The sequence below is a fragment of the Salminus brasiliensis genome, chromosome 4, assembly GCF_030463535.1.
Source record: "Salminus brasiliensis chromosome 4, fSalBra1.hap2, whole genome shotgun sequence".
Taxonomy (NCBI): domain Eukaryota; kingdom Metazoa; phylum Chordata; class Actinopteri; order Characiformes; family Bryconidae; genus Salminus; species Salminus brasiliensis.
Genome location: NC_132881.1, coordinates 7300962 through 7324126, shown reverse-complemented (window position 1 = coordinate 7324126; position 23165 = coordinate 7300962). Strand labels below are relative to the sequence as shown.

The 23165-nt window shown below is 42.4% G+C and overlaps 1 protein-coding gene across 3 annotated transcripts in view; it reads left to right on the top strand.

The window, feature by feature from the left end:
• Positions 1-23165, top strand: part of macrod2 (mono-ADP ribosylhydrolase 2) — a 931382-nt gene that overhangs the window by 350204 nt on the left and 558013 nt on the right. For all 3 annotated transcript variants that reach the window (XM_072677423.1, XM_072677422.1, XM_072677421.1), the window contains exon 5: positions 3173-3289. In XM_072677423.1, the coding sequence (XP_072533524.1) occupies positions 3173-3289 (117 nt within the window). The remainder of the gene's footprint in view (positions 1-3172; positions 3290-23165) is intronic.

The window sequence follows — 23165 nt, the reverse complement described above, 5'->3', positions numbered from 1 at the left end:
GCCACGGTCGATGCGTTAGCAATGTAGAGGGGTCGGCCAATTGTCAATAGCACTTGAGGGTGGGGCTGCATGCAACATTAACCTTTCCAGGCAAGCTTGCAAATGCATTGTCCTTCGAGATGAATTGTACTTTACTTCTTGGAATCAACCGCATTTTATCCACTGTAGAACTCCCAGCACAGGCTGAAAGAGTCCATGAATTCCTGTACAGAACTGCACATTGGAGCTCTTTGGAGTAAAGGACTCTCGAGAGGGGCATTCGGTCAGTAGTGTTAGAAGCCTTTACTCTGCATCCCTCATTAGGCAGAGCTGGTTTTACACATTCTATAATTTTTTCGTTTTATTTAGATATGGTAAAAACCACCAGACAGGCTCCACACACGGAGCAGTCATCTGAGGAACTGCAGGGTTCTGTAATTAAAGGGCTATCTTATATCGCATATGGTCTGACCAGCTAATTTGACTAGCCAATAAGGGCAATAATAAGCTGTTTCACCCTAAACCATGATACTTCCACCCCCATGCTTAACAGTTCTTATGTTAAAATGCAGTATTAGATTTTTGCCGAACGTAAAGCTTCTAAACATAAGCTGAAAAGTTCTATTCATTCTTCCAATAGGCCTTCCTGACTTCAGACAGGTAGCAATGCTCTTTTTGGAGAGTAGAGGCTCCCTCCTTGCTATCCTGCTATGCACACCATTCATGTTCAGTGTTTGCCTGATGGTGGACTCAAGACCATTGACATTACTCAGTGCAAGAGAGGCCTGAAGGTCCTTAAATGTTACCCTGGGGTTCTGTGTGACAAAGTAAAATTCTCTACCCTTCTCTACCGTGCCCTTGGAGTGATTTTGTGCTAGATGACCACTCCTTGGAGGAGTAACAGTGGTGCTGAATGTCTATCATCTGCCTTATGGTGGGTTGCTAGAGGCTAAACTCTTAAGGCTCTATAGTTTTGTAACCTTTTTTCAGCTGGGTCAGCTTCTACAGCTCTTTTTCTGAGGGCCACAGGAATCTTTGTTCGATGCATAGTGATACCGAAGAGTGAGTTGAGTGATACTGAAGACCCGAGTTTATATTCTTGAAACCCCCTCGCATCCCCTTGGGCATCCTCTTGACGTAAATACCTTCAATTGCCCTATTAAGTTTAATTTTAGATCATTTGGAAGTAGTTAAAGATCTGATCACACAATAGAACATATATACACACACTATATTGACAAAAGTATTGGGACACCTGCTCATTCATTGTTTCATTGAAACCAAAGGTATTCAAAAACAAATGTAGTCTCCTACTGTCCAGGGAAGACAAAATTATTAAATTCAGTGATGAGTGTTATGTCATATGATCCTCAACTCCCCAACTCATCCCAAAAGTATTGGCAGGAGAGCCACCATTCTAAAGAACACAGCTCCACTGCTCCACAGCTCGGTGCTGGGGGCTTTATACCCAGCATATGATGCCAATAGAGTCATGTTTATTTGCTCTAGAATGTCCTATTCTATTGGCAATACTTCTCAACAGGGCCTAGACGGGGTGTGTAAGTAAAAAGCTGAATACATTCATTAGTGTGTGTGTGTGTGTGTGTGTGTATATATATATATGTATATATAAGCTTTGTAAGCTTTGTATAAGCTTTCCTCTGGACTGAAGGCTCCTTATGCCATAATTGTAAGCCTGTCAAAAGAACTGATTTCCTCTTAGCACAAGCTCCGTCAGTGTCAGATTCTGCACTTTCTCAAAAGCCATCAGAATCTTTATCTGTCGACTCGCTGTCCTTCAGTCCATTAAAGATGATTGATCATGGCAGCCGAATCTCCCTTCCAGCCGGTGTCATCTTCGCATTCTTGTAAAATTGTGAGGAACTTGAAAAATTATCTAGTCACTGTCAAGTTCAGTGGAGTTTTTTGACGGGGGAAAGGGGGCGGCGAAAATGGAGAAATCCTTCTCCCAGCTTGAAAAGAAACAAACTCTGTCCTCATGAGTAGGCAGCTGCTAATTGGAGTAGTTTGTTTGTTTTCAAGTACTTCCAAAGGCTGCTCACGCTTATTTGCCATCTCATTGCCCGATAAATGAGAGCAGGGAACGTAGTGGAACACCAAACTTCAGCCCTCTCAGTTCAGTCTGTCTCAGTTCTGTTCAGAAGGCCTGTCTGTTTGGGTTCCTCAATGTCATCTGACAGTGTCATTACCCTGCTGATTACCATTAGCTTTCATCACACTCTGCTGGCCTCTGTGTGGGCTGGATCCAAGATAACGGCTAAAAGTGTGGCATGTGCTCGCTCGGATTTCACCAAGGCCTTCAAGTGAGAAAAAACGAATAGGGTTTCGGTGACTTGTGAAAGATCTTGCGATGTGTCGACACCTTTCCAGGTTGTGTAATTGTTTCTTTGTGCTTCTTCCAGGTCGGCAGGCTTAGTCAAACTTTGTCTAATTCTAAGGCTTCCTGCAGTTAGCCCAGGTGAAATTAAAAACCTCGGGAGGTAGACGGGGAGGAGGGGGAGCAACGGTTGCGCCAAGACAGGAGGCAAAAATGTTCTCTGCATGAGCTACTTTTAAGAAGAACAGAGTTGATGTGCAGATCCATAAATCAGCAGGGGCTGGACACTTTGAAGTTAGCAGAGTTGAAGTTAGCATAGGGAAAGGAGGAGGAGGCGGCGGCTTCCTAGACCAGAAACTCTTAGACCAGGACTGGTCAGAGATAGAGATGTCGTTTTTTTCAATGTGATTCCACTGTTTGTGTAAATGCCTCGAGCCTCATTCTTTGATGGAATGGCCCTTACTTTTACTTGATTATACTAAGAGAAATGGCACAGTCCATCACAATGGCGCAAGGCTGGCATCAAAAATGTCAAATCTCATGTAAGAGTTGAGATATTACCTCCCTCCCTCAACAAAACGTCCACCAGCCTGGATTTCTTAGCCATCCAGTCCAACAGAAGGATATCTAAGGGACGTTTCTCTTGGTCTTAAAGCTTTTACAATGGTGGACCTACCATACGTTCCACTCCCTTCACTCCTATAACTATAGATGCTATTCATTTGCATTGTTTTCCATGAAATGAAACTGTTAGCATGAGAGGCCTCCAGGTTAAGTAACCTAGTTGACTAAGACAAAGTGTGTAAACTACCTGCCAGCTCTTTAATGCCTGCATTTTGCCCCTTTCTTTCACAGTGGATGGCTGCATACACAGAGCGGCGGGCCATTTCTTGTACGATGAGTGCCACACACTCCACGGCTGCGAAACGGGCAAAGCCAAAATCACCTGCGGCTATGATCTGCCTGCCAAATGTAAGTACCCACCTGTCAAGCTTATTTACTCAAGAAAACGACACCGGCACACGCCCCGGCCAAGTTACCGTCAAGGTCCTCCTTACTCCATATGCCATGTCACCTTGCTGTGCCGTTCGGATCAAGATGATTGTGGCTGATTGTCCAGAAACAGTTTATCAGATTAATTAATGACTCTTCAAGCCTCTAACATCTGAATCTGAGTAATTTTTTATCATTTTTTTTCCTGCATTGCGATGCTTTTCGTGCGAGCGCGCTTGATTAATGGAGTCGTATTATTAGGAGGATGATTATTATGATGGCTTGCTGTTGTGTGACTGGCTGAAGGGGCCATCTGTAGTCAAACAAAGACATTAAGGGAACTATTAGCTTGTAATTTGATTGATATTTCATCCTTGATTTATTCCATTAGCTAATGGCGTTCTCTGGCGCACGTGAATGATGAGGATTGTCACTCCGGTAATAGTGGAAGGAGGGCACAACATGGTTGCATTGTTTGGTTTTGGGGTGTACAACAACCTTCAGTGGTGCAGGGACTAAAATGAAGTATCGGGTTGTTGAACAAGTTGTCCATGAGGAACCGACTGCACTTAGAGCATCATGGTCTTTTTAGCATCATGTAGTTTTTCAGTGGACACAAGTAGCACCTTATGACCTGTTTGGTTGCATTGTTTGGGCTTGAGGTGCACCAGAACCTACACTCGGACAAGACCTGAAATGAATTAGCGAAATGATATATTGGACTAATATTGGAGATATATTGAACTAATTGTCTTAAGTTTTATCATGGATCGTACTGCTCTTAACACTTTTTAAAGTTTTCCATTGCATTGTTTAGGCTTGAGGTGCACCAGAACCAGGGCAAGGCCTAAAATGAATAATGGAATTGGAGATTATTAGACTGGCTTCATTAGATTGGTTTGTGGCTACATTGTGAAGTTATGAAGAGTACCAGAACCATTGGCTGGATCCTAAAATGAAATATTGTTATGAAGAGGTTTTGGACTATTATCTTAAACTGAATCATGGGTCAAACTGCACTTTCCACGTTTTGAACTTTTGGTCTCAGAACCAATTGCTCCAGAACCCTCAGTTTGGCAGAGCCTTACAGAAAGTATCAAAACGGATATGTGTTGGAGAAGTTGTCTGTACTTGTGTGAACAGGGGGCCTCCTGGCCGTACCTCTTCTTGGCCTTTAAGAGGTACACCGGTCAGAGACTTTCTCTGGCACGCAGCTTTCAGTGTTTAGTTAGCAGCACAGATCAAATAAGACTCTTTTGCAAATCCTCTGCCGTGCTTTGCTCTCATTATTAATGAGTCCCAGCACTTGAGTCGAATGTAACATTAGCCAGAAACCTTGAGGCAATCCTTCAGACAGTGATGCCTTAGCTTTTGGGGTTTATAGACAAATCAGGATTCCTGTGTGATGTGTTTCATTAGAGAATTCTGCACGTCCTCAATGAAAGCAAATTCCAAGTTTGGTCTCCCCAAGCCCTAAGGAGTTTCATCTGGTCTTCCAAGAAAAGCTGTTTTTATTTCGCTCTTCCCACCGTCATTGTTCCCCGTTATTGCTTTCATTGCTGGTAGACCATTATTCTTGAAATCTTGCTGCCAGAAGTAGCTTTGTTCTCCCTCTGTCTCTCTCTCTCACTCACTCTCTCTGTCCATTTCTCTCTTTTGTGTTAAGCGTTTACTCTCTGACTAATTCCATCCTACACAGCCATGCTAAGTCTATGTGTATTTTTTCCTCTCTCCATCCAAGCGAGCCTGTTACACAAGACAATAATGGACAATTACAGTGTTCTGGTTGCATTACAGAAGTTGCGTGGTGAGATCAGATTGTATATTTATTTAACCCATTATACCCTGTATGTAAGCCCACACTTCAGTTCTTCACTCTCATAATTACGTTACTATTGTAATAGACCCTAACATGGAACCCTGTGGGACTCCACAAGCTATGCTAAACCAAACGGTTAACAAATAATTCACAATAGTCTCTGCATTAGACATATTTTAGTGTAATGGAACTATGCACTTGTAGGTCTTTTTCCATCTGTGGTATGACAGAATATGGACCTGTTTTCCTGTCTTTGGAACGAAGTGAATGAAAACAGAGCCTAGGAATTGTTTACTGACCTAGTTTGGGTCACGAGTGTTGGATTTACAGACTAATGATGTATGAGTGGATGAGTCTATATATTCATCTCTCTGCGTACCTGGATTTCTCTTGGATTGATCTCGAGGTGAAATGGAGTGTGTCTTTATGTATCCATATATGTGGTGTTTTCCTGGAGGCAGTGAAGGTCACTCTCCATCAGAGCCAGACTGAAGCTAATGAACAATTAGCATTTAGAGGCAAACAGGTGGCTGCTTGAGTCAGACTGCTAGCACAGTTCATAGCACAGCACAAAGTAACAGTCTGGCGTTTAGCAAGCTAAATACAATGGAGGTGACCAGCACAGCTCGAGTTTCAGGTCATTCCAAAGGCTGCGTTTATGTTTATTGTCTTTACTCTACTAAAATGAGGGATAGAGGTATAGACAGGTAGACGGGTTCGGCTGAGGCTGGTACAAAGCTATAATATATATATATATATATATATATATATATATATATATATATATATATATATATATATATATATATATGCATGCCGTGATATAAATGATGAGCAACTGTATTTCTAGCAATGGCCTGCAACAATAGGAGGCATCAGCTTAATAACAGAGTGAGAATGAGAGTGCAGAGAATGCACAAAGAAGCTCGCCTAGGCGAAGCGGGGCTTTCCGTCGTTGCCATGGTTATGCGCGCCACATGATGCATATTAAATGGCGCGTTTTTCGTCCCGTAGATTCGTCTGATGAGACATGCACACGTTTGTGTTTACATTCCGTCGACATCTGTGGATAGCAGATTATGTTGCACTGCCTCGCCGGCCAGGGAGCGCCACGTGCCTGGGACAGATGGTGCGTTTACCGTTTATGTCCTGGCAAAGGCGCAGGTTTCCAGCATGGGCTTTTTTTAGGGCCATGGCAATTTGGCCAGTATGTGAAATCTCTCTCTTTTACTCTCCATGTCTCTCTCTTTCTCTCTCTCTCTCTCCCTTCAATCCCTCCAGTAGAAGCACCGTTTCAGCCTTTCTCATTAGCCTCACCTGTAGTTTCCCTGTCTTCCTGAGGTACTGATGAGCGTTTCTCAATGTGAAAGCCCTCCCTCTTTCCCTCCCTCTTTAGTCCTTCCTTCCTTTCTTTCTCCCTAGCTTTCAATCAGTCTGAGAATAGGAGAGGACCTCACTGCCTACTATCAAGGTGGGTCTAGTCAGCCGAAATCACATTTCCAAGCTTTATCACCTGCCGAACCTAGTGCTAACTCTCAGCAACCATGAGCTCCGCCAAGCAGTGGTCTAAAGATGACAGTAATTGATGCCCACAAAGCAGCGGAAGGCTGTGATGAAGAAGAAGATAGCCAAGCGTTTTCTGCTTACTTGTTCTACAGTGCTTTCTATAATCATTTAGAAATGGCAGTGGAGGAACTGTGGAGGTCATGATTTACATATTCATGTACATTTAAGGCATTTAGCAGATGCTCTTATCCAGAGCGACTTACAAAAGTGCTTTGCTGTTGATGAGATCCGAAAGACCAAGGCGTATCACACACTGAGGTGTATTTCTCAGTAACTACAGGGACTCCTGTACAAACTGGCAGGGCTTTTCTCTGGTAATAGAAGTTTGTAATAACGCTTTTGGCACTGGCAAGCCATAGGGCTCTTTAAGGGGTTAAGCTGAGCTGAGTTTGAATAAAAAATGCAACTGTGCAACTTTTATGACAAGAACACCTTGCCAACTGTGAAGCACAGGGGTGGATCTGTCTTGTTTTGGGGTTGTGTTGCTGCCAGTGGCCTTGGCAATAGTGCCCAGGTGGAGGGAAGAAAATACCTGCAAATTACAACAGGATAATGATCCAGTCTACGCCTCAAAATCAACCATGGACTAGGTTTTTGGAATACTGTAGGGATTTGTACTCCTGTAGCCAGTGCTTGGCACTGGACATGATGACCTCTGCGGATGTGCACCTGCTCTACAGCGTTTATCAGCAGTGGGCGCACCCTAATAAAGAGCTATGTGGATAAGTTCAGAATAAACGTTCTCCAGAACTTATTGCAAGGCATTCTTCTTTTCTTGCAATTTAAAAATCCTGGCTGCAAACTTAATCCATTTAGGGAGATGAATATTCCACATGTACGTCTTCTGATGATCAGTTCGAAAAGGCTCTAGTTGAGCCTTGCCCTTTAATGAGCTTCACCTTCTCTTCTGCGTTAATATCTCATTAGCCACAATTAAAATGCCATTTGTCTTGCTAAAACAAACCCAAGTATCAAAAGGCGTCAGCATAGAGAGAGAGAAAAAAAAATAGCCCAAGATGAGTTGAAAGAGCTGCTCATCAACCCTCATTCTTCAAAAGCAGCGGGCGGTTGAGCCATTACGTCCTGTCAAGGTCAGCAGGTTGATTTCCCTTTTGCTAATGTGGACTCGTAAAGCAAGGGGGACGACCGAAAAAAGAACAATGGCGACAGCGGGAATAAAACGTTTCCTCATGTTTCAAGCTGAGGCTCAGAGGACCCCAGGGACGGGACCCCAAGGAAAGTGCCTGAGAGTAATGATGTAAAATCACATAATTCTTCGCTCATTTTCTTTCCCCCTTCGTGAAACAGAGCTCCATTCGTAAAGAAGGAATAGTAACTGACGTCTCCCCTGAACCCTTTCGTTGTTCGGCCAAAGACGAGAAAATTGGGCGCCATTAGTTTCAAGCGAGCTTTTATTTTATTTTTTTTCCCCTTCAAATTTGGGAGTGCCAAATTGGACGTCCCGGTAAGAGGCTGTCACATGTGGTGCACATTACTAAAAACACCCCAGGATTGTTCATAAATGACAGTGATTACCTGCCTACCGCAGAGGAACGACATCATGTCATACCGTCAATTACATCATTAAACACTTGGGCCTTCGACACGGACGGGTGCTGTAAGCAGAATCGGTGGGTATGTATGTAAGTACGCTGGTTTTTATGACATCATAAAAACATTAAGTTCAGAACTGAGCTTGAAGGGAAATCCCACAGATTTCTCAGCAGTTCGGCGGTGTAATTCATTCTAATACAGACCAGCAACTAGGTAGGGCCTCCCTCTGCTCTCAGAACAGCCTCAGTTCTTCATGACATGGATTCCACAAGATGTTGGAATCATTCGTGTGAGATTCTGATCCAAGGTGACGTGACTGCAGATTTTTCAGGAGCACTTTCATGCAGTGCATCTCCTGTTCTACCACATCCCTAAGCTGCTCTACAGGATTGAGATCTGGTGACTGGAAAGGCCACTGAAGAACACTGAGCGCATTGTCATGTTCACGAAACCAGATTGAGATGACTTGTGCTTTGTGACATGATGCATCATCATGCTGGAAGTAGCCACAATTTGGGAGATGGGTAAATTGCAGTCATGATGGGATGCATATGGTCATTAGCAGCACTCACATAGGCTATGGCATTTTAGCAAAGGTTGATTAATGGACCCTAAGTGTGCCAAGAAAACATTCCCCACACTATTACACCACCTCCACCAGCCTGGACTATTGACACAAGGCAGGTTGAGTCCATGGATTCACACTGTTGGTGCCAAATTCTGACCATACCATCTGTCATGAGCCTCAGCAGAAATTGAGATACAGCAGACCAGCCTACGTTTTTCTAGCCTTTCACTGTCCAGTGTTGGTGAGCCTGTGCTGAGCCACTGCAGCCTCAGCTTTCTGTTCTTGGCTGACAGAAGTGGAATCCGTCTGTTTTATTTTTTTTATTTATTTATTATTTTTTATTTTTATTTTATTTTATTCTGAGTAAACCAGCGTGCCTGGCAACCGAACTATGAATATGAAAATGGACTATATAAATGTTTCTCTCTTTTTTTTCTTTTCTTTTCACCCAAAATGAAGATGTCAGGTTCTCAATGCTGCTGGGAACAATGTGTCACAATGCTTTTGTTCTAGAACAGAGCATTTCACACCAAAACCCTTCTATGACTCATGACTTACAAGAGTTATTTATGCAGTACTATTGCAGGAAAATCTATATATGGACTGGATGTACTGGAGATTGAATGGTATGTTTTGAAACTTTTACAATGCTTGCATACTGTAAGATGGACAATTGGGTTTTCCATACGATGAAACCTTTAATTATTATGATCAAATTGTGTGTAAGACGGGCTTAAAATTTTAATGATGCATGTAATAGCAGTTGCTGTAGTATTCAATATAACTTATTAGTGCTTAGGATAAAAATAAAGCTACATATGTAATTATGGATAATAATTAATTGATAATGGTCAATCATTTCTGGAATAGCTGTGTATTACCATAATGTTGGCTTAAGTGCCAGCTATATATATATATATATATATATATATATATATATATATATATATATATATATATATTTGTGTGCAAGATTTTTTTTTATCAAAATGAATTTTAATATTTAAAATTGTTCAACAAAAAAAGCATATATACCATATACAACTTTTAAAATGTAATAACTAGAACATGACACACAACTCTAAAATTACATAAAATACATTAAATTACATAAATTAAGTTACATAAATCTACAGAGATTAGATCAGATTGTAAACATTTCCTCCAATATGTTAAATGAAAAAAAAAAATGACACAATTGCATTTTTAGCTTACAGTTTATTTTGGCATTACCTAATGTGCTGCAAACATTTAATGAAATTGTAAATAGAGGGTGTATATAGTAAATTGTAAATAGAGAAAGAGTTTTCTCTTAACAGATTTCATCTTTAGCAGTTAATTGAAAGTGAAATATTATTCTTGGTGTTACCAAAGTAATATTTCTGCTCAGTTCAGTCATTTTGACTTTTTTATGGGTTTTTAAATGTAGAGTTAAACATTACATTTAAAAGGCTTAACGATGCAGTTTAGAATCGGATAGGACAAACTGTATTTGATAACTAAAATTTGACTAAAAAAACTGTTTATAAGATTACATTTAATGTTACATTATTATTTTTTTTTTTTGTTGAAAAAATGCCATTGTGAATTTAGGATGGAATAGTAAAAGGTAGTTTAATAACCACAATAGGAAATATCATCCATGCTATTCAGCCTCACTATTTAGTCTTTACTAGCTTTGCTTAAACTTCCAGTCTGGTGAAGTGTGTAGGGACTCAGGGAAGTCTAGGCCCACGCACAGGCATACAGATGCTGTGTTTAGCAGTGCAGGGCAGACGGTTGGCCACTAAGCGACAGAAAGAAGAGCAAGGTGAAAAGAAGGTAAGAAAAAGAGCAAAAGCCTTCTTCTGTCTTTCATTCCGTCACCCCTCTTTCCTCTTCAGGGGTGCTGGCAGCTTCTTCTTCATCTTTTACATACGCCTCTGCATAAACAGAACTCAGGAGCTGAAGCCCCACAGCACATGAATAGTTAAAGCTAAGTTAAAGCTGGCAAATGTTGACATCCCTGAGGAATGTTTAGGATGAGTGAAAAAGAGGAAGAGAGAGGTGGGGATTTTTTTTATTACTCCACCCCTCTCCAGTTTCATGGAAACTCAGATAATTTATTTACTTATTTATTTATTTATTGTATTTTTCCCCCTGGGGCTACACTAGAGCGACACTTCACAATCCTTTGGCTGTGTTTATTGTTGTGCTTCTTTTTCGCTCTCTCTCTCTCTGTGTTTAGTATGAAATCAGTCGTACCTCCAACAGTTTAAAAGAATTCTCGTTGGTTTCTGTTTTGTAGAAATGTGTTAATGTTGGAAAGTTTGTAATCTCGGTTATGAATATTATGACACCACATATACTAAAGATACACATTTATTGATGTATAACCTGTGATCACATCTTGAGGCAGATAAGAAATGACTTGCCGGGTCTAATTTTGAATGATTAAATGAAGTAAATAACAACTAAAGAGCATATATATATATATATATATATATATATATATATATATATATATATATATATAATAAAGGTCTATGTATAATAAAGGTATATACAAAATATGCAGACAAGACCTCTTGCATATGTACATTTTGGGCAGCCCTGCTCATATTGTTAAATGAGGGGATTTAGCAGACGCTTTGATCCAGAGCGACCTACAGAAGTGCCTCACTGTTTACTCAGAAAATACCCTTAGCTAGTTTGTATCGACTAGGATCTAAAAGATAGCTCTAAGCTTGGATGCTACTGAATACAAAAGTCAGTGTGGATACCTAGATACTCAGTACTTAACATACACTACACTTTGCCTAGTCTGCGCTTGAAGACAGCGAGCGACTCTGCCGTCCAGACACCCAGGGGAAGTTTGTTTCACCACTTCGATGCCAGGACAGAAAAAAGCCTGGATGCTCATCTTCTGTGGATCTTAAAGGATTGTGGGTCAAGCCGAGACATGCTTAAATCTCGAAAAGCTCTTCAGATTGAGGTTTTGACCGTTGCCATCAAGTACGGAGGGGCTGGTCCATTCTTGGCTTTGTAGGCCAAGTAGTTCCCACGTCCAGGCAGTCACTAGGCTGTGTGGTCACCAGGGTGAAACTGTCTGTCTAAGTGGTTGCTGTGGTGTAATTTGTGGCAGGTGGTTGCTTCGACCATTTATTTATTTATTTATTTATTTAATTGGATGGTAGAATGAAAGACAATGCATCTCTTAATGTAGAACTGTTATGTTATGTAGATGTTATGAACTGTTAGGTAGCATTATTCTCAAGTATAAGGCATAGCTAGCTGAGAACACAACATGCTGATAAGATTTGTTTGCCTTCAGATATGTAGTGAGGATTTTTATGTACGTATCCTTTCAGTTTGAGCGCATTCTTATAGAACTGGTTCTTAACCAGGCTTGACCACCCCAAGTTATTTCATAATAGTGTTATAAGCAGTATTAATGAAGTTCTTATGTAGGTAGCCTTCAGTTTTACCCTAAATCTGGGGTATAGGTTGGCAAAATACCAATGTAACCAAGACTAAGCATGTTTTGTTGAATTTGACCTTACTTATTAGGCATTACTGGTCTTGTCATTAATGTTCTGTATGTTTTTAACAATATTTTCATCAGTTTTAAAGCCTGTTAGGGACCATTTCTATCCATTTCAAAGCCAGGCTGACCATGGTCTTTCTAGTGTAAACAAAAACAATGAGGTGGTAACATGAAGACAGTAGTACATCTGGAGTTTATCTGCATTGAGCTTGGCAAAGAAATCCATTAAAAAGCAGAGAAGAGCCTGATATAGGAACGCTGGGCTCTTGTGAATCTGACCTCTTGTCTTGCGTATCATAAAATAGGTGGTCTTTTGTTTTCTTTCCTGTCAGGTGGTCCTCTTCACCGGTAAAGAGTGCCAGCTGCGCCCCGACCATCCCATTACATTCCCATGCATTCAGCACTCAAAACACTCAACACCCATTACTGCAGGAGTAAATTTTCCACCTTTCTCTCCGGCTTGCTGGAAATGAGCTCTTTGCACGTTGGCAATAAATACCCCCCGCCTTCCCCCTTCCCCTTAACTCTCCGTCAGATTCGCCAGTTTGCAGACTCGATGGGGGGCATTCGGTGACCCAGCGGTTTAAAACGAGGCCAAGTGCCGGCCCCTGCAGATGTTGTATTTCAAACAGCAGCTTATTAGAGTGTGTCAGAGGCCTGGGGTGATGGATGGATAGAAGCTATTTAAAAAAGAGTGGTGGCCAAGGCCAGAACAAACCACAGAGTCTGAGCGGAGAACGCTGGCCTGTTTGCTCTGTGCTGACCTTGACCCCAAACACACAGGGGTCAGTGACATGAGGGCTAGCTTTCAGAATTGTCTATGATGGCTCTTTCACCATCATGGTTTCATGAGCTTGGGTTTTTAGAGTGCATGTGCAATGCTGAATTATGGTGAGTCATGCAGCATTTTATTATGCCTGAAGGAACATATGCAACATACGAACAAGAGGAACTGATAGGGGCTTGTTTATGTGCATCTTCAACATAACGGGCCACGTCATTAATCATGGGAGAGCAGTTATGAAATTACAGCATTGACTCCATAATTATGGCCCATATCTTACATAGTTCTTGTATTTGTTGTTCTCCTGAGGTCCACTTATAGCATGTTGTTATAAGTAAACAGTCATTACTCATTTAATGACCACTTTCCAACCTCTCCTTAGACCGTCGAAGTAAAAAGGCTGTGTTGGTTTCATGTGTTTAGGACTAATGTTTGTATAGGAGCTGTATTCTGATTGGCACTTGATATAAAGGTTCTTCGCCCTCACACCCTCACCATCACTATTACTATCATGGTTCTTCATGGAACCAAAAGTGGTTCTTCTATGACACTGCTCAAAGAACCATTTTTACCTTTGACAGCCTTGCAGTATGGTTGGAAAATCAGCTTGGCTACAACCAAATGCCAAACAGAAGCTCAACTCAAAGTGTGGAGCTTCTGCATTATTATATTTTACTTTATTTATTTACTTTGTTATTTATTCGATTCATTCGATAAGTTTTGATTAATTTTATATTGTGAAATTTTCCTTTTGCCGGTTTTATGCCTTCTAGCCAGCTCTACAAGTGCTTGCCGTGATATGTCTGCTCGTTGTATCAAAGCAACAGACTCTGTTGCCTTGCTTGGTTCATTACCTACAGTTTCTTCTGCTGGTTTCCGTATCGGCCCAAATTATGTTTCTCATTTTCATTTCTCAGATTTTAAATATTATGTTTCGGCCTAATTTTAATAGAATTTTACTTCAGTTAAGACCTTCTTTACACTCTTTTCACACTCATCCAGGTTTTACGGTGTGTCCGCACTGTACTCTATCGATTACCTGTTTGTTGTTTGTTTTATGGCTCAAAAAACAGAAGAATAGAATAGAAGCAAACTACTCAGGAGAACAGTTACCCATGGGCTGGTGTGAATTTGTGAAGAGACAGCAGCACTGGCTTTGTGTTACAGTGATCTTACTGGGGTTAAAGGGTGTGATGCAAGGCCCCATACCTGTGCTGAAATCACGGTTACGCCTGCTATGACCCCGATTGGCTTATTGCTTTTGACACAACTGCACTGCCTGCATGGTTATGCTGAGTGGATGAATCCATTATTTTAAATCTCTACAAAGCAGCAAAATGCATCTCTCCTTATCTGTCCCAGTTTGTATTCTGATTGGCTCAAAGCAAAAAAAGTACTTGGATTGTGTATTGAAGGTGCCCTGGGATTGAAAGCAGTTTTTACCTTGGCCTAGTTGAATAATGAGAGTTCGGTACATGGACGTGACAAAACGTGAATCACTGTTGTTTCTTCATTGAAAGGAAAATCCCTCATAAACAGAACAAATTTTCTGGGGCATACATGTACATCACTGTCAGACCCGCTAGCCAGGTCGTGTGACCATGGCTCGAACCTAAATTTGGCAAGCAAGGAAGCTAAAGCTAGCTAAAAGCTAAGCTAAACCAGCTACAATCTCTTCAGAACACTGGGACGACAGCATCGCTATCCAATAAGACTCAAATAATTGCAAAAAATCATTTTAGCATTTTTGTTACAGTGCTAAAAACAAAGCTGTAACTCTATGCTACGTGGCTCCTGGGAGCCGTTGCAGTGACATAAACCTCTCATCTTTTTCTTTTCTTCCTTGTCTTGTTTTTCATTTTGAGGCAAAATAACAGGGTTGTAACAGTCCAAGCTGTCTAAACAGATAAGCATTAGCAATATTAAATATGCTAGGTAATACTGGCTAATCAGCTGGAGTGTACAGTAGGCCTGCATGCATGCAGAATGTGTTGCTGGCTAGTCTATATGACAAAATGTGACACAACTGGTAGATAGTACTGTACTGTAGTTTTAGGTGTGGTCATTTTTGTACAGTGATTTAATTTGGATGTCATTGGGTGCTAATTGGTGACTTAGCGGTGTAGATTTATGTAGAATATTAAGCTCTTAAATGAAAACTGTGGTAAGAATTTGTCAGTAGAAATCTGTAAAGTGGACGAACGGCATTGTCTTTAAGGGAAAGTATGATGAGTAGTCAGTGTTCTGGAGTGGATCCAGATCCAGATAACCAGATAACCTGTGCATTGGCCAAAACCTGGCGATGCGATATGTATAATACAGGAGTTATGATTCAGCATATTGTGATACTGTAAGCAAGGCGATATATGTATTGCGATTTTAATAATTTTAGTACAATTTTAAGAAAACTGTGATAGTATTAAAAAAAAAAACATCATATACATGAAATCTGAGTGGGATCTAAGGATGTCCGAGACATTTAAACACAGCACTATATGGACCACTGACACTAATCTTTAGATGTAAACTATTAATTACACCCCTTATATACATTTACATTCTAACGCCTCATCTGCCACACTATGATGTGATGCATCGACCCAGTGTTCATGTGACAATTTATGTGGCGCAGTGTCAGCGGGTTCACTTGGACTGGTTGCAGTACTCAGGCATTTATGATTCAGAAAGATCAAGCAGGAAATCCAAGTGTTTTTGATAGTGATTCATCAACATTCTCTCCCTCTCCCCCTCTTTCTCTCTCTCTATCTATCTCTCCCTGTAATTCGTTTAAGATTTGAAGAGATAGGGTTCGGTGGCCAATGGCACGAACTACTCGAGTAACTAGAGATCTAACTTGCTATCATTTTTTTTCCTTTTTAATCTCGCACAGCACTTCAGATACGCCTTGTCTTTAATATGAATGTTTAAACAGGCTCATTATCTCCTGTTCCCAAACAAGACTGTGCTAATCTAATCCATTTCCCCTCTAAAGTCTCTAAATGATTAGTGGATATATGCTCTCAGTCTGCTCCCAGCAGCAGAATAGCAGTTACCATCTTTCTTTCTTTTAGGTGTAAAAGTTTTCAGTGCTCTTAAAAGACTGTTTAATCGGACTCGCAGATTGAGGGACTGGGTGATAATACGATATACATTAGGAATGTTCACAATATCCATAAATGTATACATGCATATTTATTGTTATTAGCTTTTATTTTTCTATTTTTTTGAGGTTGTGGGGCCAAAATACATCAATAAACCAGCCTGTTTAAAAAAGGCTATGAACAATTTGAGTAGTAGGAGGAGTAAAAGTCTACATTTTATCCATACAAATCAACCATTTAGGAAGGAAACATATATTCCAGAAAGATTCTACTTTTATAATATAATTTTATACATAAAAATTCAACTGATAAAAATATACAATAGGATAAATGCTTTCACTTGCTGCTTATGCAGTTTCTAAAATCGTAACATATAATACACTAGGAGACTAGTGCGGGAGGCTGCCAAGACACGCCATGGGCACTCTAAAGGAGTTAAATTGAAGGTGCCACCACCATCTTTTATGTTGAGGATGGTGTGTTTGGTGTCCGCCAATCGTAGTGTCTAGTCTGATGACCAAAAAAGCTCAATATATGTTTTATCAGACTTAAGAACCTTCTCCCACATGATTTTGGGTGAACAGTAGTCCAGATGTAAGTCTCTTAACTGCTCTCCCATATTGACAACAGTATGGAGAGTCTCTGCCACCTCTTCAGAGTAGCTATAGGTGACTTGGTAACCTCCCTCACTACAATCCTTCTTGCACGGTCACTCAGTTTATAACCAAGGAAGACAATTCTGGAGGTGATGTGAGAAGAAAAAACTGACTGCTGCTAAGCTGGCCTTAATGCTAGGCTAAACACTCTGGACCAGTTTACACAAAATGGGCAAAAAGTATTGGGACACACTTCCCGATCATTGAATTCAGTTGTTTCATTCAGTCCCATTGGCACCTAGCCATGCAGCCTGCCTTTACACTACACACATTAATGAAAGAATGGGTCAGTTTGTGAAATTTCTTCTGTCCTAGATATTCCTCCGTCAGCTGTGAGTGGTGTTATTAAAAAGTGGAAGCATTTAAGAAACCACAGCAACTCAGCCACAAAGTGTAAGACCAGTGTAAGGTTACAGAGCGGGGTCATCGAGTGCTGAACTCTGCAGAGTGCATAAAAGTCTTCAGTGCTCTACTGACTCAATAACTGCAGACTTCCAAACCTCCTCTGGCATTGACATTAGCACAAAAACTGTGAGCTGGGAGTTTCATGGCATGGTCGAGCAGCTGTGTGCAAGCCTAACTTCACCAAGCACAATGCTAAGTGCCAGATGGAATGGGGTGAAGCTTGCCACCACTGGATTCTGAAGCAAAGAAAATGTGTTCTGTGGATGATGAACGAGTCTAGGTTTGACAAATTCGAGGAAAACATTACCTGCCTGCATTGTGTCAGCTGTAAAGTTTGGTGGAGGAGGGATAATGCTATATGTAGGTTGTTTTCCAGAGGTTGGCCTATAGGCTCCCTAGCTTTGTGCAAACAGCTGCAAAATCTGCAAAATCTGCTCCAGCATGACTGACTGTACCCCAGCGCATAAAACACAGTCAATAAAGACATGGTTGGGTGAGTTTGGTGTGGAAAAGCTTGACTGGCCCATACATAGCCTTGACCTCAACCCCTATGAATACCTTTCAAGGTTGCGAGTCAGGCCCTCATGTCCACCATCAGTGTCTGAGCTTACGGATGCTCTTCTGGACGAATGAAATCTTGTAGAGGGCCTTCCAGAAGATTGGAAGCTGCAAAGAGGGGAGCAATTCCATATGAACGCCTATGGACTAGAAATGGAATGTCATAAAATCTCCTGTAGGTGTCATTTGTAGGAGTTCCAACACCTTTGTCCATGTCCTGTACTTTAGACTGTATTTGAGTAGATAGCAGGAAGTGATCATGGGACGGTTTCACTTGAAACCGGGCTTAAAAGACAACAGCCCTGACTCAGACCCACTAGACCCACTCATTATCAGCTAATAATTGTGTTGCGCTGTCTGTATGTTGCATAAGCGGTGCTTATAATGGCATACTGGTATAAAGATTGTTACAGGACTACCTGAAGAAGAATTTCAACCAGTATCCTGGATGAACTGGTCTAATCGTCTACTGTTGTTTGTATAGTGGCCTTAGCATAAAACATACTGTCATCTTGCCCAACTCTACATACGCCCATCATACATCTACCTTTTAGTGCTGTTTACTAGTTTGTTTTGAAGGTTGACTCGTCATCATCTCCATCAGCGTCAGAAGCCCTCACTCGGAGGCAGATGCTGAGGCCCGATATTTACAGCAAGCACACCTGGAGCAATAACGCTAATCATTAGCCTGTGATGAATTTGGGCTTGACTGAGCTAGCGATAAGAAATCGTGCTCACTTCTGCTAGTCTCTCTCTCTCTCTCTCTCTCTCTCTCTCTCTCTCTCATACACACCCTCCCTCTCTCCACGCACTCTGCAAAAACAAATCAATCACAGCAAAGTACCTGCTATTAGTAAGTGACATGTAGTTCATTCTGATTACACCCCCTCCACCCCGCCAAAAACACACACACACATACACACACACACAAAACAATGTGATTCCGGGGTGTATTTGTTACTGCTGGTCCCTCTGGCATGTTTTTGGCTCCTGTCTGGTCCATTTGTACAGTAAAGCAAATATCTCTCTGGGTAAGTTGTTAGCGTACTTCATTAACCTGTTTAAGCAGTCGGGGCTTTGTTTTTTTGAAAGTCCATATGAACTGTATCAAGTGAATCATGAATCATGAAATAATGTTTGTCCAAAACAGTACATCGCTTTGCGCACCATCGCGCTCTGCCGCTCGCAGCTGGTTTGCACAGCTTCAGTGATTATAATGGGAGTGTTTTGCATCTTCTGTTGACGTTCACATGCCTGGCTTGATGTTAGGGCAGGGTTTTAGAGGAAGCAGTGCAGTAATTAGGACTCCTGGTCACCCTGTAAGAACTCAAACCGTGGCGTCGTTTTGGCTACGAACGCGCTGTTTTGTTGTGAAACTGTTGGCTCATACAGCTACGATGATCATTTCATACTTCATGCTTATGGAGACATGAGTGGGGATTCCAGGTCTTGATGCAGTAATCTGTCCGATGGCCAACTGCCGGATGGAGGGGTGTGAAGCAAACCAGCCACTCCAGGACTTAGTGACTGGAGCAGTGGAACAGTGTTCTGTGGAATGACGGGTCACGCTTCCCTATCTGGCAGTCATTGAAGGAGACTCCCTGATTGCATTGTGCCAACTGTAAAGTTTGTTGGAGGGAAGGGATCATGCTGTGGGTTGTTTTTTAGGGGCTGGCCCTTAGCATTCCAAGACATTTTGGACGATTGGAGGCTTTTTAAACTTTGTGGAAGTCTGAGGAAGTTTGAGGAAGGCCCTTTTCTATTCCAGCATGACTGATTGTACCTCAGTGCACAAAGCAAAGTCAATAAAGCCACGCTTTGGTATGGAAGAGCTAAAAGCTTGACTAGCCCACACAACCCTGACCCAGACCTCACATGGAACCATGTGGGCAGTAGAGGTCTGTGAGCGTGAAGATCCTGTTTACAATCATGTTTCTCTGTGGAACCAAAAGTGGTTCTGCTATGGCTATGTGTAGCACAGTTTAGCCCCAGGTTCGACCTCCACACACAACGTCAAGACCAGGCCGACCACCTTGGGAGCCACCTCAATGTGCCACTAACCCATCACCTGTTGTGCACGCCCTTTTCACCCTCCTCACTAGAGTGGTAGACTCATCTGGATGTTATTACCCAATCACCCTCTTACCCGTCATCACTTCCCTTACTATGAACTGTTGGGCTGTTGTTGGCCAACCCTCACGCAGACTAAAAGACCTGTTCATAGGCATTCTACACCTGGATCTAACTACACCGTTATTTCACCTGTTCATAGTGACGTCCTCACAGCAGTCATGGAGTACGTCTTGCTAGATAACCTCTGACTACCAGCATCATTCTTTGGTCTTCATCGGTAAATCCGAATGCCTCTGCCCATTGATTACACCCTTAAAAATAAAGGTGATGAAGTACTCTATGTGGACTAATGCGCTGCCACTCTGACCTATGAGGGGTCACTGGTTTGAGTCCCATAAGCAGCTGGAGTCTGCTAGCCAATGCAGTGACGGCAGTTCGAAACAGTGGCCAGTTGCACATGTCTCTGTCTTCTCCCTTTAAGTGTGGGGAGCATGACCTGTGACAGGAGGTGTGGACATAGGGGAAAAAATATCAGGTGAAGGTTCTTTAGAAGGTTCTCCACCCTCACACATCTCTGTTCCAAGCATGGTAGCATTATTTTTATGGAACCAAAGTTCAGAATCAGTTTCTGCCAGTTGTTTAAAATAAATAAATAAATAAATAAATAAAATCAATGTAAACACATTTTGAATCAAATTGAATTCAAGTGATGTCTAATTAAACAATGGTGCCAGACTGTGTGCAAATCTATAACAACAGTACTACCTCTTTCTCGCAGCAGTGCAAGATCAGACCATGCACCTGTTAGCATGCTAGCATGACTCAGCTTTGATTTATGATTTTTTTTTTTTATCTTAAATACACCCACACAAACACACACATACACACACACACCCACACACACACATACACACACACACAAACAGAACCGTCCTCTGCGAATGAGCAAACAAATGAATACACTGCAGCCCTTGATTCCGATCTCAAGAAGGGCCCAGATGTGGAGCAACATTAATCAGGAAAGAGGAATTACTTCAGCGTCTGCACGCTAATCAAGAGCCTCTCCGCTGCCTTATTGGATGTAATTAGTTCTCAGTCAGCCAAAAACACAACAGAAAAAGTGTAAAAGACAGGGCGAGTACTGTTTATTTTTTCACTGGTCCTGAGGGGCATTACCTTCTCCTCTCTCTCTTCTTTTTTTTTTTCCTCCACCCACCCCCCTCCCCCCCACGTGAATATTTGTGTTTCTTTAGTTGGCCGAATCTGTCGGTCAGGCCGCTCCCTCTTGGGGCTCGGTGTAATTTGGTAATTTTGCCTGAATGGTGATACTGTAATTATGTGGCATCAGCTGCAGGCCTGTCAGAGCGATGCCCAGCGCTCATCCATCACCTCTAAATGGCATCAGGAATGCCTAACCCAACCCCCCCCCCCCCACGCCCCCACCCCCCGCACCTCACACCCATCCCGATGCCATTTGTGAGTTGGGGGGGGGGGGGAGTGGACTGGTGGGTGGGTAGTAAAATTAGGGTATTTGGGTAGATGGAACTGTGTGAGGTAAGTAGTGGAGTGAAGAGGGAGGGGGTTAATGGAGTGGTAGATGGTCTCGGTCTGGGTGGTAGCTATGTTGTGGCCAGAGCTATAATGACACTGATGCATCGTGAGCACGAGATCCTGAGAAGGTCAGGTTTGAAAATGAGAAATGCAGAAAGAGAGAGAGCGAGAGAGCGAGAGTGCGAGAGTATGAGAGAGCGAGAGAACGAGAGCAGAGGACCATTGCAGACCTGCTTCTTGTTCGTCCGCCCACGCGCATCACGCTGGGCTGTCCGTCCTCCCTTCCTCTGCTGTCTGCCGTCACTCTATTTGCGCTCGCTCTCTCTTTTTCTTTCTCTCTTGCTCGCTCTCTCCACCACCCCCCCACCCGTGCTCTGCACTCATTGTTCAGAGCTCACAGATGAGGTGTGGGAGTGGTAAAAATGGGACATGAGAACACAGGGAAAACATGGTTTGCGCTCTAATATCCTCAGTGTGTTCAGAACAGAAGTCTCTGCATGCTTTCCCCTGCTTTTTTATAGGTATTGCCTGAAATTCCATGGGATTCCCCGATTCTACACTCGAACCACACGAACCACAAGTGCTATCAACACTAGAAGCTCTTAGAGGGGCCACCGCTTCAGTTTCTTTGTGCTCCTCTTCTTTGTTTAAAGACGCTTGTGGTCGGAAGATTGAATTCCACATATTTGCCAACATCCGCTCTGAAGGGATCACTGCTGCAGAAGGAAGGGAAAGAGGGACTGGGCTGTTGGGAATGGAGAGAAGCAGCTCCACACAGGGGCTAAAGCAGCAGCATGTCAGCTTACAAGTGTGCTTTGATCTCGTGGAAGGAGCCACTGTTCGAAAAATGAAATTTCGGGTTGCTGTGAGATCTACTCGGAGGTATACACCGACTATGAGGGTGGGAAGAGGAGACCTTTTGGTCCCGCTGTAACGAGACTGTGGACCAGGCTGCCTCTGGCCTTCGGGCAGATAAAAGAAGACAGCTGTCCGGTGTTTGCCAGTAGTCATAAGATGTTGTCCCTCATTCCTGATTCAAGTAGTCAGATAATTGGCAAGTCCCTCCTGGTTGGATGTGCCGCAGACTTCGGTAGCGATAGTTAGGAAAGATGCAGTAGCATGTGCTAGCCATCACCTTCCCATCTTGGTGGCCTCATGCCTGATAGGGAAAGCCATTTAAAGTTACAAGCATTAGACCAATTAGAAATGGAGTAAACCTGGAGTCAGTAAATCAGTAGAAGGTGGAGTATGTAGTGCTGTACCTACAGTATCTGTGAAGTTAGCATTGTCCACACACTCTAGGCAGGGAGGCCTGAAGTAAGAGCACCAGTTGCCCTTATTATTGACTCTCCAGTTGAGTCTCCAGTAGGGTTGGGCCTACCTCATAGGAAGTAGATGGGTGGAACATGCCCACCTTGACAATGTGGTCTTTAGCAGTGGCTAAAGTTGTAGTGGGGTACCAGAGGCAATTACAGAGACTTGTGGCTTGGTGTGGCCACTGTTACCATCTTCATTTGGTCCCACATTTAGGTATTGACACCTGTTCACCCACAATAACCGGTAAGCTACCATCAACATTACATGTCATCCCTAATGTCTATAGTCTGGTTTCATCCCACCTTCCTAAACACATGATAGGTCATGATTGGCCATGCTAAATGACCTGGGCTGTGGGTGTTTCTGGTACCCTGCAA